This window comes from Myodes glareolus, chromosome 12 (genome assembly GCF_982192425.1).
Source record: "Myodes glareolus chromosome 12, mMyoGla1.1, whole genome shotgun sequence".
Taxonomy (NCBI): Eukaryota; Metazoa; Chordata; class Mammalia; order Rodentia; family Cricetidae; genus Myodes; species Myodes glareolus.
In genome coordinates, this window is record NC_142037.1 from 51,312,603 (window position 1) to 51,325,423 (window position 12,821).

General features: G+C 36.9%; 1 protein-coding gene across 5 annotated transcripts in view; it reads right to left on the bottom strand.

The window, feature by feature from the left end:
* Diaph3 (diaphanous related formin 3) overlaps nt 1–12,821 on the bottom strand; it is a 452,383-nt gene that overhangs the window by 167,349 nt on the left and 272,213 nt on the right. For all 5 annotated transcript variants that reach the window (XM_087912260.1, XM_087912261.1, XM_087912259.1 and 2 more), the window contains 2 exons: nt 8,845–8,970; nt 3,120–3,283 (listed from right to left, as the gene is read on the bottom strand). In XM_087912260.1, coding sequence (XP_087768386.1) covers nt 3,120–3,283; nt 8,845–8,970 — 290 coding nt within the window. The remainder of the gene's footprint in view (nt 1–3,119; nt 3,284–8,844; nt 8,971–12,821) is intronic.

A 12,821-nucleotide genomic window follows, 5' to 3' on the forward strand; every position in this document is an offset into this window, starting at 1 on the left:
GTATGAGGTCAACAATTCCAACTTTATGCTTCAAGGGTCCCATGAAACAGAAAGGTAGCACAGAAATGCACAGACTCACCACCAACCTACCACCCCAGCCAGGCTTCATGTTAACTTTCCTCAAACTTAAAAGAGAACATTTCATATTGATAGTAAAACAACCCTGAAAACAATTCAATGGAAAGGGTAAGTATAAGGAAATAAAGTATGCCGTGTGCCTATTCACTAGGTGTCGAGAAAAAAAAAGAAGAAACAAAAATAAAACTCTTAAAGTCATTATGTTCAACTTTCTTGTACTCTTAACAGCAGGGTGCCTTTAAGTCATTAGAACTGCAGGATTTAGGAAGTGAATAGGCTCCAGCTAATAGAGGTTGGCTTGTTGCCAAGTAAGATGGGTCCACCTTCAGGACCCATATGTTGGAAGGAGAGAACTAATTCCTAAGATGTCCTCTGACCTCTACACATGCCCCCTGTACCTGACACATAAATAAAAAACAATTTTATAAATGTCTAAGTGTAGGAATGGCAAGTGGGCAAGTGTCAGTTCAAGTAGTCCCTATCAATCTCAAAGCTCTTTTCCATAAGCCTGGGCTTCTCCACCTCCGTTTGCTCTACTGTCATGCTGTACCTCACAGAATACTGTGGACTAACGAGACTTAGTGTACCCATAAACCCATTGTGGCACACAGGGTCTAGAGGGAAGCTAGTGCTCAACCACAGGTGTGTGTTTGGGGTTTCCTCCTGTTGATGACGATAACAAAAATCAGGTTTGACAAAAGTACACAGTTCCCTTCCTTAACCCTGCTTTCTGGAGAAGCTGGATGAGGACCTCTAAATCAACTGGTGTCCAGAGAGAACAGTGCCGTGTGGGAGAAAAGAACAGCAACAAAGTCTTGGCTCCCATGTAAGTGGGGTGAATTAAAGCACTGTCAGTGAACAGCTGTTCTTCACACAGGCTACACGATCTTGTAGTTTCCCCTCTTGGTCTAGATGGTTTGTGGCAGTAACTGGAACAGATGTTGCCTCTTTAGCTACTGTAACAAAGCTCTTATGGAGCAGAAGAATAAACTGGAGGAGTAATATCTAGATGACTTAGTCACAACTGCAGTCGTACTTAGGTGAAATGTTGAGTTTGTCAAAGGTATACTATAGGAATTTGACTACATAGCTTTTAATTGCTTCGGTTCAAAAGCAAAGACTTTTTAAAATATAAACATTTCAGATAATTTATTATAAATTAAATTAGGTAAAACTGGTCATGATTTTTATTTTGGGAGCAGAAGCAGATTTCAATTTAGTCCTACTTGAAAGTGTTCTGGATGCCACACATTAAGTAGTACATGCAATTCAGGTATATACAGTACAGAATCAAAAGCTAGGCAACCTAGCTCAGCATGCCAGCTCCTTGCTAGTTAGCTATATAATGAAGTGCCAATCACATTTCTTGATGACTTCATCTTCTCTTTAAAATGGGCACTGCAGTATTTACACTACATCTGGTCGTGATGAAGTTTAAATAAGTGAAGATGGAACCTGCAAATGGTTGACAATGAAGACTTTAGTCGTTAAAGCATGGCATCCACTGAACACCTGATTCCAACAATTTACCAGTTTTAATGATGCACTGTATTAGACACACGAGGGTGAACAAGACAGATCCGAATCTTGGGAAGGAAGGAAAGCCCGGGGAAGATGGGTGGAAGGGGTGAGTGCAATGACGCAGCTAACTAAGAACAGAAGGAGCAGAGGTTCAGGCACTGAGCCTGGAAGATAGAGGGGGAATCAGAGAAAGCGCTCCATGGAAACCCACCAGCTCAGTGGTAGGTCTGGATCAAGGACCTGGGACAATCCCTCTTCACATAATACAAAACAAACCTTGATCATTTATGCCCAGAACAGATCAATGTAGGTAAACAAAGCAATACTGAAGTCCCTCTGGAAACCAAGTCTACCTTTCTCAAACTGCAAACATTTTAAGTTTACTTCCACTAAGCACAGTGCCTCATGAGTCATTAAATAATTCTAAATAATATATTACACAGAGTCTCTCTTTTCTCTCCTCTCCTCTCTCTCTCTCTCTCTCTCTCTCTCTCTCTCTCTCTCTCTCTCTCTCTCTCTCTCACACACACACACACACACACACACCCACCATAATACAGACAAAGTCCATATTCAATAAAAAAGACAATTTAAATTGAATGTTGGGAGAAAGAACGAACAGTCAGTGATAGTAATTGTGCATGTTGTTTGCCTTTTAAATAGAGGTTTCATTAAAAGTGCATCAAGTCATTTGTAAGTGATTGTAAATGCCCAACAAAGTTAGCAATAAAGTTTTCCTGAGATGAAAAAGCCACTCTTTAAACCCAATCTTCTCTTTCTTTATACTTCAAAACTTTTTAATCCGCACAAACATTTGGTGAAATATAGAAACGACTTCCCCATTTATTAAGAATAACAGTTTTTCCTAGCTGTACTGTATCCCATGTCTCCCCAGGGAGGCAACAATACCTTCTCACTTTAATATGCGTGTGGTTTTTTTCCCCCATCTAATCAGCTAATACTTTTCAAAAGATCTTTTTAATACCTAAATGAAAGGATTCTACCTCAAAGACCTGACCTCCCTATTAAAGTGTCTGAAGCGAACGGCAGGAATGTAAAACCCACTCAAAGGGAAATCACAGGGAGCTTATTGTGCAATGCATTAAAAAAGGAGGGAGAAAAGCTTCACAGGAGCTGCATGAATTTGGTAAAATTATACCACAAAAATACAAATTCGTCTTAAGCATAAAGAAGCAAATTCATAGCCAAAAACTTATTCTAGACATGCTCTGTAATCAGACAGGAGGGGGCCTTTATGAAAACCATCAGAATTTGTCACTTTTTCAATCAAAATTTCTGATTACAGTTTCATGTTAAAGAGGGTTCCAAAGAGAACAAACTACATATTTTTCAACAGATCTGAAATCTGAAAAATTTGAAGCTAACATACAACACTAGAAAAGGCAGGGTACATTGCAAAAAACAAGAACAAAATTAAAAAACACAATAAGAGGAAGAAGAGGCAAGAAAGTATTACAAGGACACTTTTTAAAAAACAAATGCAAAAAAGCTTCCCATACCATGAATGTAGTTCTGAAGTTATTCAAGTCATTAAAGAAGTCTTCCACAGACACCTTCTTCACGTCGACAGCATAGTAGCGCATGGCACTCTGGTGCAACTGTGTCATGTTGCTTAGCAGTTTGGAGAGGTTCTCATACTGCTCTTTTGCACCGGTTACAAAGCTGTATATATTTTAGTTAAGGATTTCTTAGAGCTACAAAGTGATTCTCTTTATAAGATAAAATGAAAACATTTCAAGCTCCATATTTTATTTTAATTTTTAGCTACCATTAATACATCTCCTAAACTCAGCATGGCTGTCAGACATTCTTCTCAGAATCTCTGTGGCACAGAACGAAAACAAACAAACAAAACCAAAACAAAAAACCTGTAATTTAATTTCAAATAAACTTTGGTAAATATCCAGATAAAAATTTATATATTGAATATTTATCTTCCATAGTTCAGTTCAAGATTTTTTTTTTCTTATCTACCATGATAGTAATCCATACCACACACATGTGAGAAAAGACTCTAGCTCAGCAGTTAGGAAGGAGCAAATAGAATACATTGAAAGAAAAACTATGGACATCAAGAAAGGCGAATGGGACAACTTAAGGTTGATGCACAGCACACGGAGAGGCTGTGCTTGCAGACAAAGCCTTCATCGCTCTGCCTTGACTGCCTCCACTGCAGAACTAGAGGGTAATGTCACTTCTCTCACGGTGATGGTCAACAGAGAGACGATGTCTGCAACTTGCCACAAAAAGTGATCAGGCAGTTGGGAACACACCTAAACACTTGGTATTGTTACTGCCCACTTATTCAATTTAAACTTAATATTCTAAAAACACGATAGTTTTAAAAGTTTATTAATAACTTAATTATATGGGTAAATTAATGTTTCAAATTTTTTCCTTAAAAATTTCTATACAGTTTTACATATTACATGATTAAAATTATGTTTGCACACATAAAACACATTAGGCAAAGATACATGGAATAGTATCTTTATTTCTGACAATATAAATCACACCATTCTGAAAGTCACTACAGTAATATGAGGATGGAGAGTCAGTGGTAGGAAAAGCTATTTCCTAAACTGACCACAGACTATCCTTTATTTCATTTAATAATAATAAAAAAAACCTGCTGAGAAAATCTGACTTAAAATCACCACACCATGTTTTGAAGAAAGAGCATCAGTCAGACTATCCAAAAATAGTTGTAGCAATGGCTCCTTTCAAGATTGGTGGGGAGAGCCTAAAGAAGTCTGGTGAAAACTCAAGGGCATCCTAGTCACCTGACGGCATGCACGTATGGACGTGAACACACTACTGAGATCATGCACATACAGATGTAACAATTTAAGAAGAAATGCTTGGCTGAGGGTTTCTGGGTGACTCCACACTTCTCCTTTTGTGCCCATATAAGGCTTTGCGTTTTTAAAACAGGCACTGCACAAATATTACTAATTTTCTCCCAATAGAGAGGGAAACGTATTGTCAAGAATTCATTTATTAAATACTGTCAAATAAAGCAATGCCACTTTGTTGATTTTGAGGTTAAAACCTTAAGTAAGGAAAGATCTAAAGTGCATCACCAAATACTCAGAAAAACAGGGCAATTATATTGAAAGACGGGTTGGAAAAGATGACTATGACTCAGAACTACGGAAATGACATGGTTTTGTCCCAACAGCCAGTGGGTTTTAAGTGAATTCTCTTATCATTATATACAGCTTAGTACGGAAGAAAATGAAGTGGCGCTTTGAATAACGGGAAATACCAAAAATAACTGCAAAACCAGCCATGATTATTTTGGAACTAGCCAAATTAATCCTTAGATGCTTGAAACGACTATCTGATAGAGCGGAATAACTGGTTACATAGTGAGGTGTATTACTATGTTGAGGATTCCCTTTTTAAGGGACTGTGAAGGAATAATTATCTTCTATAAGGAAAACCAAAACTAGATACTTGTGAGCAAAATCTTAAACCCCACTTTGACAAAATGTCAACGCTTGGCATTCTGGCTCCCCAGCATTTAGTGGGTTGAGGCAGGATTACCCCTATGGATTTGAGGCTAGAATGGGTTTCAGTGTGAACTTCTGTCTCAAAAAAAAAAAAAAAAGTAAATGTACACTTCAGTAGTAGATAGGTTGTATCATTTTTTTCTATAAATTTGTATCTATAAACGTTCAGAAAAAGATAAGCAACATGTAACAAAATAAGGTTTTGATAAAATTAATGTAAAATTACTGACAAATTGACATATTACATCTACCTCATGTTTAGAGGAATCTATTTTTCCTTTTGTCTTTATGAAAACTAAGGGGCATTCCTCAAACAATTCAGCTTGAATCACTGTAACTGCACTATTAGGAAGATGCATGAGATGCAGATCTGTGTTTACATGTTTCAAAACAAGTAATCAGAGCTGGGCAGCTAAAGTCCAACTAGGTACTATAGTCGTTTATCTACAGTACTGTGGACAGCCAAACTTCCTCTACAGCTAGATGTGCACTGTTTCATAGACAGTTATTACACTGCCATCTCTGGAAACAGAAACATGCTTCCAGGATCGGGGGAAATACCTCAAGTGGATAAAGAGCTGGCAGTGAGAGAATGAGAACTGGAATGGGGATCCCCCGACCCGTGAAAAAGCCCCAGAATGGGGAAGAAGAAACACCTATGGACCTGAAGCCCTAGGCTAATCAGCCTAGCCATAGGGGTGAGTTCTAGGTTTAGCAAGAGACCCTGTCTCAAAAGCATAAGCTATTGACTGAGGACATACCAGAAATCAACCTCTAGTTTCCATGTGTACAAAGTTCTGCTTCTGCGTGTGTGTGCGTGTGTGTACACGCATGAACATACACACATATAGAGAGAGTGAGAGAAAGGGTGTGAGAGAGAAGCAAAAATCCATTCACATAATGCTCAAGGACCAACTTCACTGAGACCCATTTATCTAATAATTAAGGCCAAAGAAAAGAACTGATGCAGTTGGCATGTACCCTGGCATTTTCTCACATTTCTCGGTGATAACAGTGTATACTCCACACACCCTCCATAAACCACCAGGTGAGCATACCTTAAATTTGTGCTTTACATTTTCCAGATGAATGTTGACTATGGAGCTTTTCAATTTATTATAGTTTGGGGCAGGCTTGGAAACTGGAAAATAATACTATGAGAAGGGTAATAACATATGCAGTAACTGTATATGCATCTAAAAGATGTACCACAAACACTTTTGTGGGAAGATGCAGACACACCAGGTGAGAATGTGCGAGAAGAGCATGCTGTGAATGGATGCCATTAGTGAAATCTCATATAACAACAGTATGTTTCTTCAAAATACTTCAATGAATAGATGATTTAATATTTATTACATAATACATTTTAAAGTGAATATTTACTTGTAAAGATGCATTATTTTCCCAGACAGGGTTTCTCTGTAGCTTTAGAGCATGTCCTGGAACTTGCTCTATAGACTAGGCTGGCCTTGAATTCACAGAGATCCTCCAGCCTCTGCCTCCTGCCCGACTGTAAAGGTGCATTTTTAACAAGCTAAATGATACACAATATTCTTCCTGAATTGGATGTGGAACTAAGTTCTTGACATGGGTTTCAACTCATGTGCTTTTAGACATAACACATAAACAAGCTTGAGTACTAATAACAAACCAGTTAATATGCTTTTATTCACTGCATTTTTGCTTCTAAGCCCTTCTATTTTCTGAGATCCAGGAAGCTCACAATTTTCCATTTTAATAAGATCTGTATAAATGCATTTAATATTCAAAATCTGACTTGTCAGTCCTAATTAAAGTAAACAAAGTCTTGCAACGAATGAATTTAATTACTTCAAAACTAGTATGTCTAACTAAGATGAAAAGCAAACGAATGCAGTCTAATCTTGGCAAAGAATATTTATGATTATAAGCTTTGTCAATAGCAAAGTGCACCAACTGTTCATCTCTCTGACTTCCAGGAGACACATGAATGCTAATCAGTTCATTAGAGGCTTCTAGGTTGCGATATTTAGCGACAGGATATAGTAGCTCTCCTGTCCATGGAGTGTAATTTTACTCATAATGAAAAACTGTTTCCAGAAAAGCCTCATCCTTCCTGGTTCTGATCTCCTGCTGGCTGTGTTTTATGAGCTGCGCACCTTTCAGGAAATCAACATCATTCAGTACTTATGCCATATGAATATGGCTGGGGGTAAGTTCAGAGACTGTCTGCTGAGCAGGATTTTACTCCAAGCTTAGGAATTCATGCTAGTTTGAGAAACCAAGCTTCCTAATTAGCCACTCACAGTGCATGACCAAACGCTACAGGGGAACAAAATCTTTCCTAAGATGCTCTTTTATATCTATACGGAACAAAATTGATCAAGTTCAGTTAACAATACTTATGGATTCAAACAAAATAGTCACATGTGCATTTCTTAACCCGATAAAATGAATGAGAAATCCAAGAATAATTATAAAAATATAACGATAATAAACTTACTTTAAAAGTACAGATTTTCAGTTGAAAGGGTGGTGCATATCTAAACATCTGAATAATACATAATCTCTAGTCTAAAAACAAAAAGAAATCCTTATCACGTCTAGTAATAGAGACAACCTCCTTAAGAAGAAGCTGGGTAGGACATACGATTGGAGAGGAAACAAACACATTATCCTGAACTGATTGCTACTGAGTGCATTTTTATGATATTTCCTGACAGAGATAGAAAAGGAAGAGAAAATTGAACTAATTCACAATTAAGCTGAAAGCACATATAATAAAGTCTATGACAAACCAAATAATATTTTTCAGATTCACTAAATCTCAAGGGAGTTGTAGAAAGAGGAAGTCATTTTATTTCAAGTACATCAATTTAAAAAATTACGGAAGTCTATTTATAAATCCTCATTTTAGAGCTGGGATGTCCTTTCATATACAACTCAGATATCCATATGGGATTTTAATAATGCATTATCACAATATTTCATTACAATAGAAAAGATAACCATTACTGATTTCATACTGTGGTCTGCAAAGCAACTCAGCATTAGCTTCAGGAAATAAAAAAGTTCATTACTTCAGTTATTAATTAGAACCTAAGCTACAAAGTTACTGATAACAAAGATAAGTGAATACAAAGCAAACTGCAAATCAAATGAGACACAAGCATTACACTATTAATTTATGTACAATGTTTTCAATTTCATTTGGAGTTAGGAGAAAGCACACATTAGTAGCAATTGTAACAAGCTCCTTTTTTTATTTTGGAATGGCAGAGCATTTCTAAAGGAAATATCACATTCTGTGGAGTCAGAGTTAATTTCTAATGCATATCAGTCCTTGAGCTTGTTAGTTATGCAGGGATTTTGTAGAGTGTATCTCTGCTTCCTGAGATAGTTCAAAAGTAGCTAAATCATATTTTACGACATTAGATTCAACTTTCACAAACTAAGTTTCAATGTGCTTTATCAGATGTACTAAGACAAACAGAAGGAATAAGAAGGAAAAACATTCTATTATTTAAGAAGACAGAAAACAAAAAGTAGAAATCCTTGCTGCATTGTTCGTGATAAAATACACCTTGGTTAATTTACCTGAAAGATAAAAGTTAAACCTTTAATAATTTGGCACTGTGTAATGTCCTTCAGTTATACAAACACACTTAGAACATTAAAAAAATTGTAAATCCAGTTGACTACAGACTGATTTAGATATCAAAGGATATGGACATCTTTATCACAAACTTGTCATGCAAGTCCTCAGGAGGGGGAAAGGTTTCCAAATCCTTCTCAAGCTGTTGAAGCTGCCTTCCCATCTGCTTCAAATTCTTTTCCAGCATTTCTACAGAGACTAAAAGAGAGCATATTAAATGCCTTGAAAGGACAAAATTATAATATATAAAAGGTAAAACAATCTAGCAACAAAACATTTATAAAAAAAACTCATAGTAAGAAAATTCAAAAACATTAAATTCCATTAAATTTAATTTTTAACCTTTAGAATTTTAAAACCAGAAATAAATTAAATCAAATAAGCTCCTACATAAGTCAATGCCACTTAAGAAATAATTGTTTAAAAGTAGACATCTTTACTACTACAAAAAAATAATAATCTAGTTAGATAAAGGGCAAAGGAAGTCTGTCTTTTGAAATGCTGAATTCAAACACAATTGTTACATTTCCAAGATATCTCTTGAGGTAATTGGTGAACAGTTGGGAAGGATGTGGGAAAACTTTCTCTAATGGTCAAACTAATCTCTCATAGGAAAGAAAAGGTAGGAGAGGACGTCTAAGACGACAAAGACACTCTTTCCCAGGACCTAAGCACCACCTATGTTTATCACTGGCAGGCTCCATCTTTGAATCAAATCTGCTCTCACAACACATATGAACAACCCATAGTAACCAAGTGTACTAAGGCACAGGCAGAATGAACTGACCCTGCAGTAAACAGTAAGCTTTAAAAATTAACTCTCCAGTCTCTGCAGCCAGTCACTTTCACATGAGTAAGGTGGTAAGTTACTATAACAAAGTGGACACAGTGGCCTGAAAACAACCTTTTGAATATTTATTTGCTTCAGGTTTAGATAAATTTTAATAAAAATTCTCATCAATGTGACTTATATAAAATTATGTTTAAAAATTAATACAACAATTCTAAGTATCCTTTCCTGTTCTAACTTTGAATTAATTATGAGAAAAGAGTAGTTTTAGTGTAAGTACGGACACAGTCAGTGAGGCAACCTAAAGGCCCAGAAAAATGAGACCTGGTTTAAGGAAACAAAACAAAACACCACCACCGCAATAAAACCAACTATTATAGTTTACCTTCTTGGTACAAACAAACCACAATGTAACAAAAACAACAACAAAAAACGATGGCAGGCACATCTCTGAATTCAAGGCCATCCTGTGTACAAAACAGGTTTCAGGACAAGAAGAAATGTTACACAGGGAAACCTTGTCTTGAACCCCACTCCCTGTGCCAAGTGATTTCTAACAACATAAAGTGGAGTTTGTTGTGTTTATATAGTTGTATAGAAAATAATAGTCACATCAACAGCTTTTACCTTTATGTTAACTAGCCAAGCTAATTGTTAGATACAATAATTACTGAGCACCAAAAGGAAGTTACAGGTATCAGTTGTCTGAAGAATGACGACACATACACACCACGGTGCGGCCATTCTCAATTCAATTTCAGATACATTTTCCTAAATAATTTGTTTTCTTCCTTTCTGTTTAAATTTCTAGTGTATCCCATATAGGCTTTTTAAAATGAGGTAAGGGCTAAGACTATAGCCTAGAGACACAGCACATGCTTAGTTTATAGGAGGTTGCATGCTTAGTTTTACATACCAATTTTAATACAAATGAGACAGTAACACACATAATGCATAGCATGGAATGCTTCCATTATGACAGCAGCTAATGTAATAGTTGATTCTAGTTAATTCTCTTTGCCAGCAAGTTGTTGCACACTGTTCTTATTGATGATGTGTGGCAGGATATTTGATCACCGTGGGAAGGTGTGCCTCTGTTTTACCTCACCAGCCTAAGGAACCTTCTGATTGGTTTAAGAAAGAGCAATACCTAAAGAGGAGAGGCTAGGTGGGACTCGTTGGGAGAAAAAGGAACTTAGGGGAAGAATCTGAAGTTTGAGGATTCACCAGCCAGACATGAAGGAAGTGAGACGTACTGTACTGAAGAGAGGTAAAAAGCCACATGCCATAGCATAGATTAATATAAATGGGTTATTCTAGGCTTTAAGAGCTAGTTGAAAACAAGCCTAAGGCTAAGGTTTCATACCTAGTAAGAAGTGTCTGAATCATTATTTGGGAGCTGGTGATCCAAAAGAAAGATAGGTCACAATGTATCATCTTATGTGTGCTCATCAATGTATCTAGAACCATGGCTTTTATTTGATCAGATCTATAATGCTTCATTGACTTTTCTTACTTCCAAGTGGTTATTTTGCTACTTTCTAAGCGTTCTCTTGAATTACAGAGAAGATACTTCTACTCTATTTGATCCCTCTTTTAATGTCTCATTAGTATCTGCTTCATATTTTCTCAGGAAATCTCACCAGTTTAGTAGTTTTTATATTTTCAAAATTCTATTATGTAAAGATTAAAAAAAACCAAGAAATACTTTTCATTAACTAAAAAAGTTGTCAGGAAACTTTAAAGACCTGTACCAATTTTGTGCTATGGATTGCAATATGAAAATTTACTACTACTCCTGCCCTAAGTAGAAATCGCTGCGGTAGTAGCTATATAAACAATATCAATGACAATAGTAGCCCTTGCTGAGTAGTAATGTCTGATCTGTCTTGTTTTCCATTAATACTCACAAGAACACCATAATCTAGGCATCATTACTGTTCCCAGCTTACAAAACAAGGAAACTGAGGCTTGGTGTGGTATAAAAATATAAACAACTAAAAAGTGCAATGTTACTTTTGAAAAAGATACACTTAAAGTAATATCCTATCACTGAATAAAAGCATATAGTCAAAACATTATATCATGGATTAATCGGGGGAAACAACAAATATGAGTCTGAGGCCCTTATAAATCAAAAGAAAACAAGGAAATGTTGGGAAAGTAGCCTACCTTGTAGCTCAAAACAGATTCATTCCCTGAAGACTGGCTGAGCATATACTGACTTAACAAAAGATGCTTGCATGGTTTTGAACCTTTGTTTAATAGGAGCTTGAAAGTTTCAGTAAGTATAAATGCTTCTGAACAACCTGTAAATTTTCTAGATACAGTATAGAGCAAATGGTTGCCGATACAGGAAATCAACAGCAGTGGGTCTGAGGACACTAGGGGAAAAAGCCACACAAGACAAGTGCTGAAGGAGAAAATGGCTGGCAGTACTAGTGTGGGGTTGCTAGTGCTTAGGGTGTTTGTTTGTTGTTGTTTATTTTTTTTGTACCAGATACAGACTATACCACTACCAACTATGTCTCTTAACTTTTCACAGCTGGACTTCCCACAATTCAATGTTAGGCTAATATTAATTATAGAAAGTTAGTGGTATCCAAACAAACCAGGCTCCCACAGAATCAGTCCATGCAGTAGAATCAAAACCCAGTGCCATTGTCCTTGGCTTCTCAGTCAGCCTTCATTGCCAGCCACATTCACAGAGTCCGGTTTGATCACATGCTCCATCACTCCCAGTCCAGCTGGCCTTGGTGAGCTCCCTTTAGATCAGTCCCACCGACTCAGTGGGTGGTTTGTTTGCATGCTCACCTATATAGACCTGGATGGAAGTAGGGGGGGACCTTGAACTTCCCACGGGGCAGGGAACCCTGACTGCTCTTAGGACTAGAGAGTGAGGGGGAGGGAAAAGGGAGGTGGGGAGGAGGCGGAAATTTTTAATAAAAAAAAAAATCTTGTTTATATGGAGAGAAGCCCTGTAAAAAATTCTCTCAGGGCCCTCAGGTACTACTCAAGTCATTAAATACAGGGAAACTGCCCTTTGAATGGGCATAGCCAAGGGGTTCTGTAATTGAGAAGTAAATTTTTCTTGAATTTGTAAAAAAAAAATAAAGTTAGTGGTATATTCAGAATATAGATTTAATCCCATAAGGCAACCATCATTTCAGATGCCAATTTCAAGTCCAGGCAGTCATCCACACTCCTCAACTGGCTGGAAATTTTAGAACATTTCCTGGCCCCTTCCTTAATGGTCCAG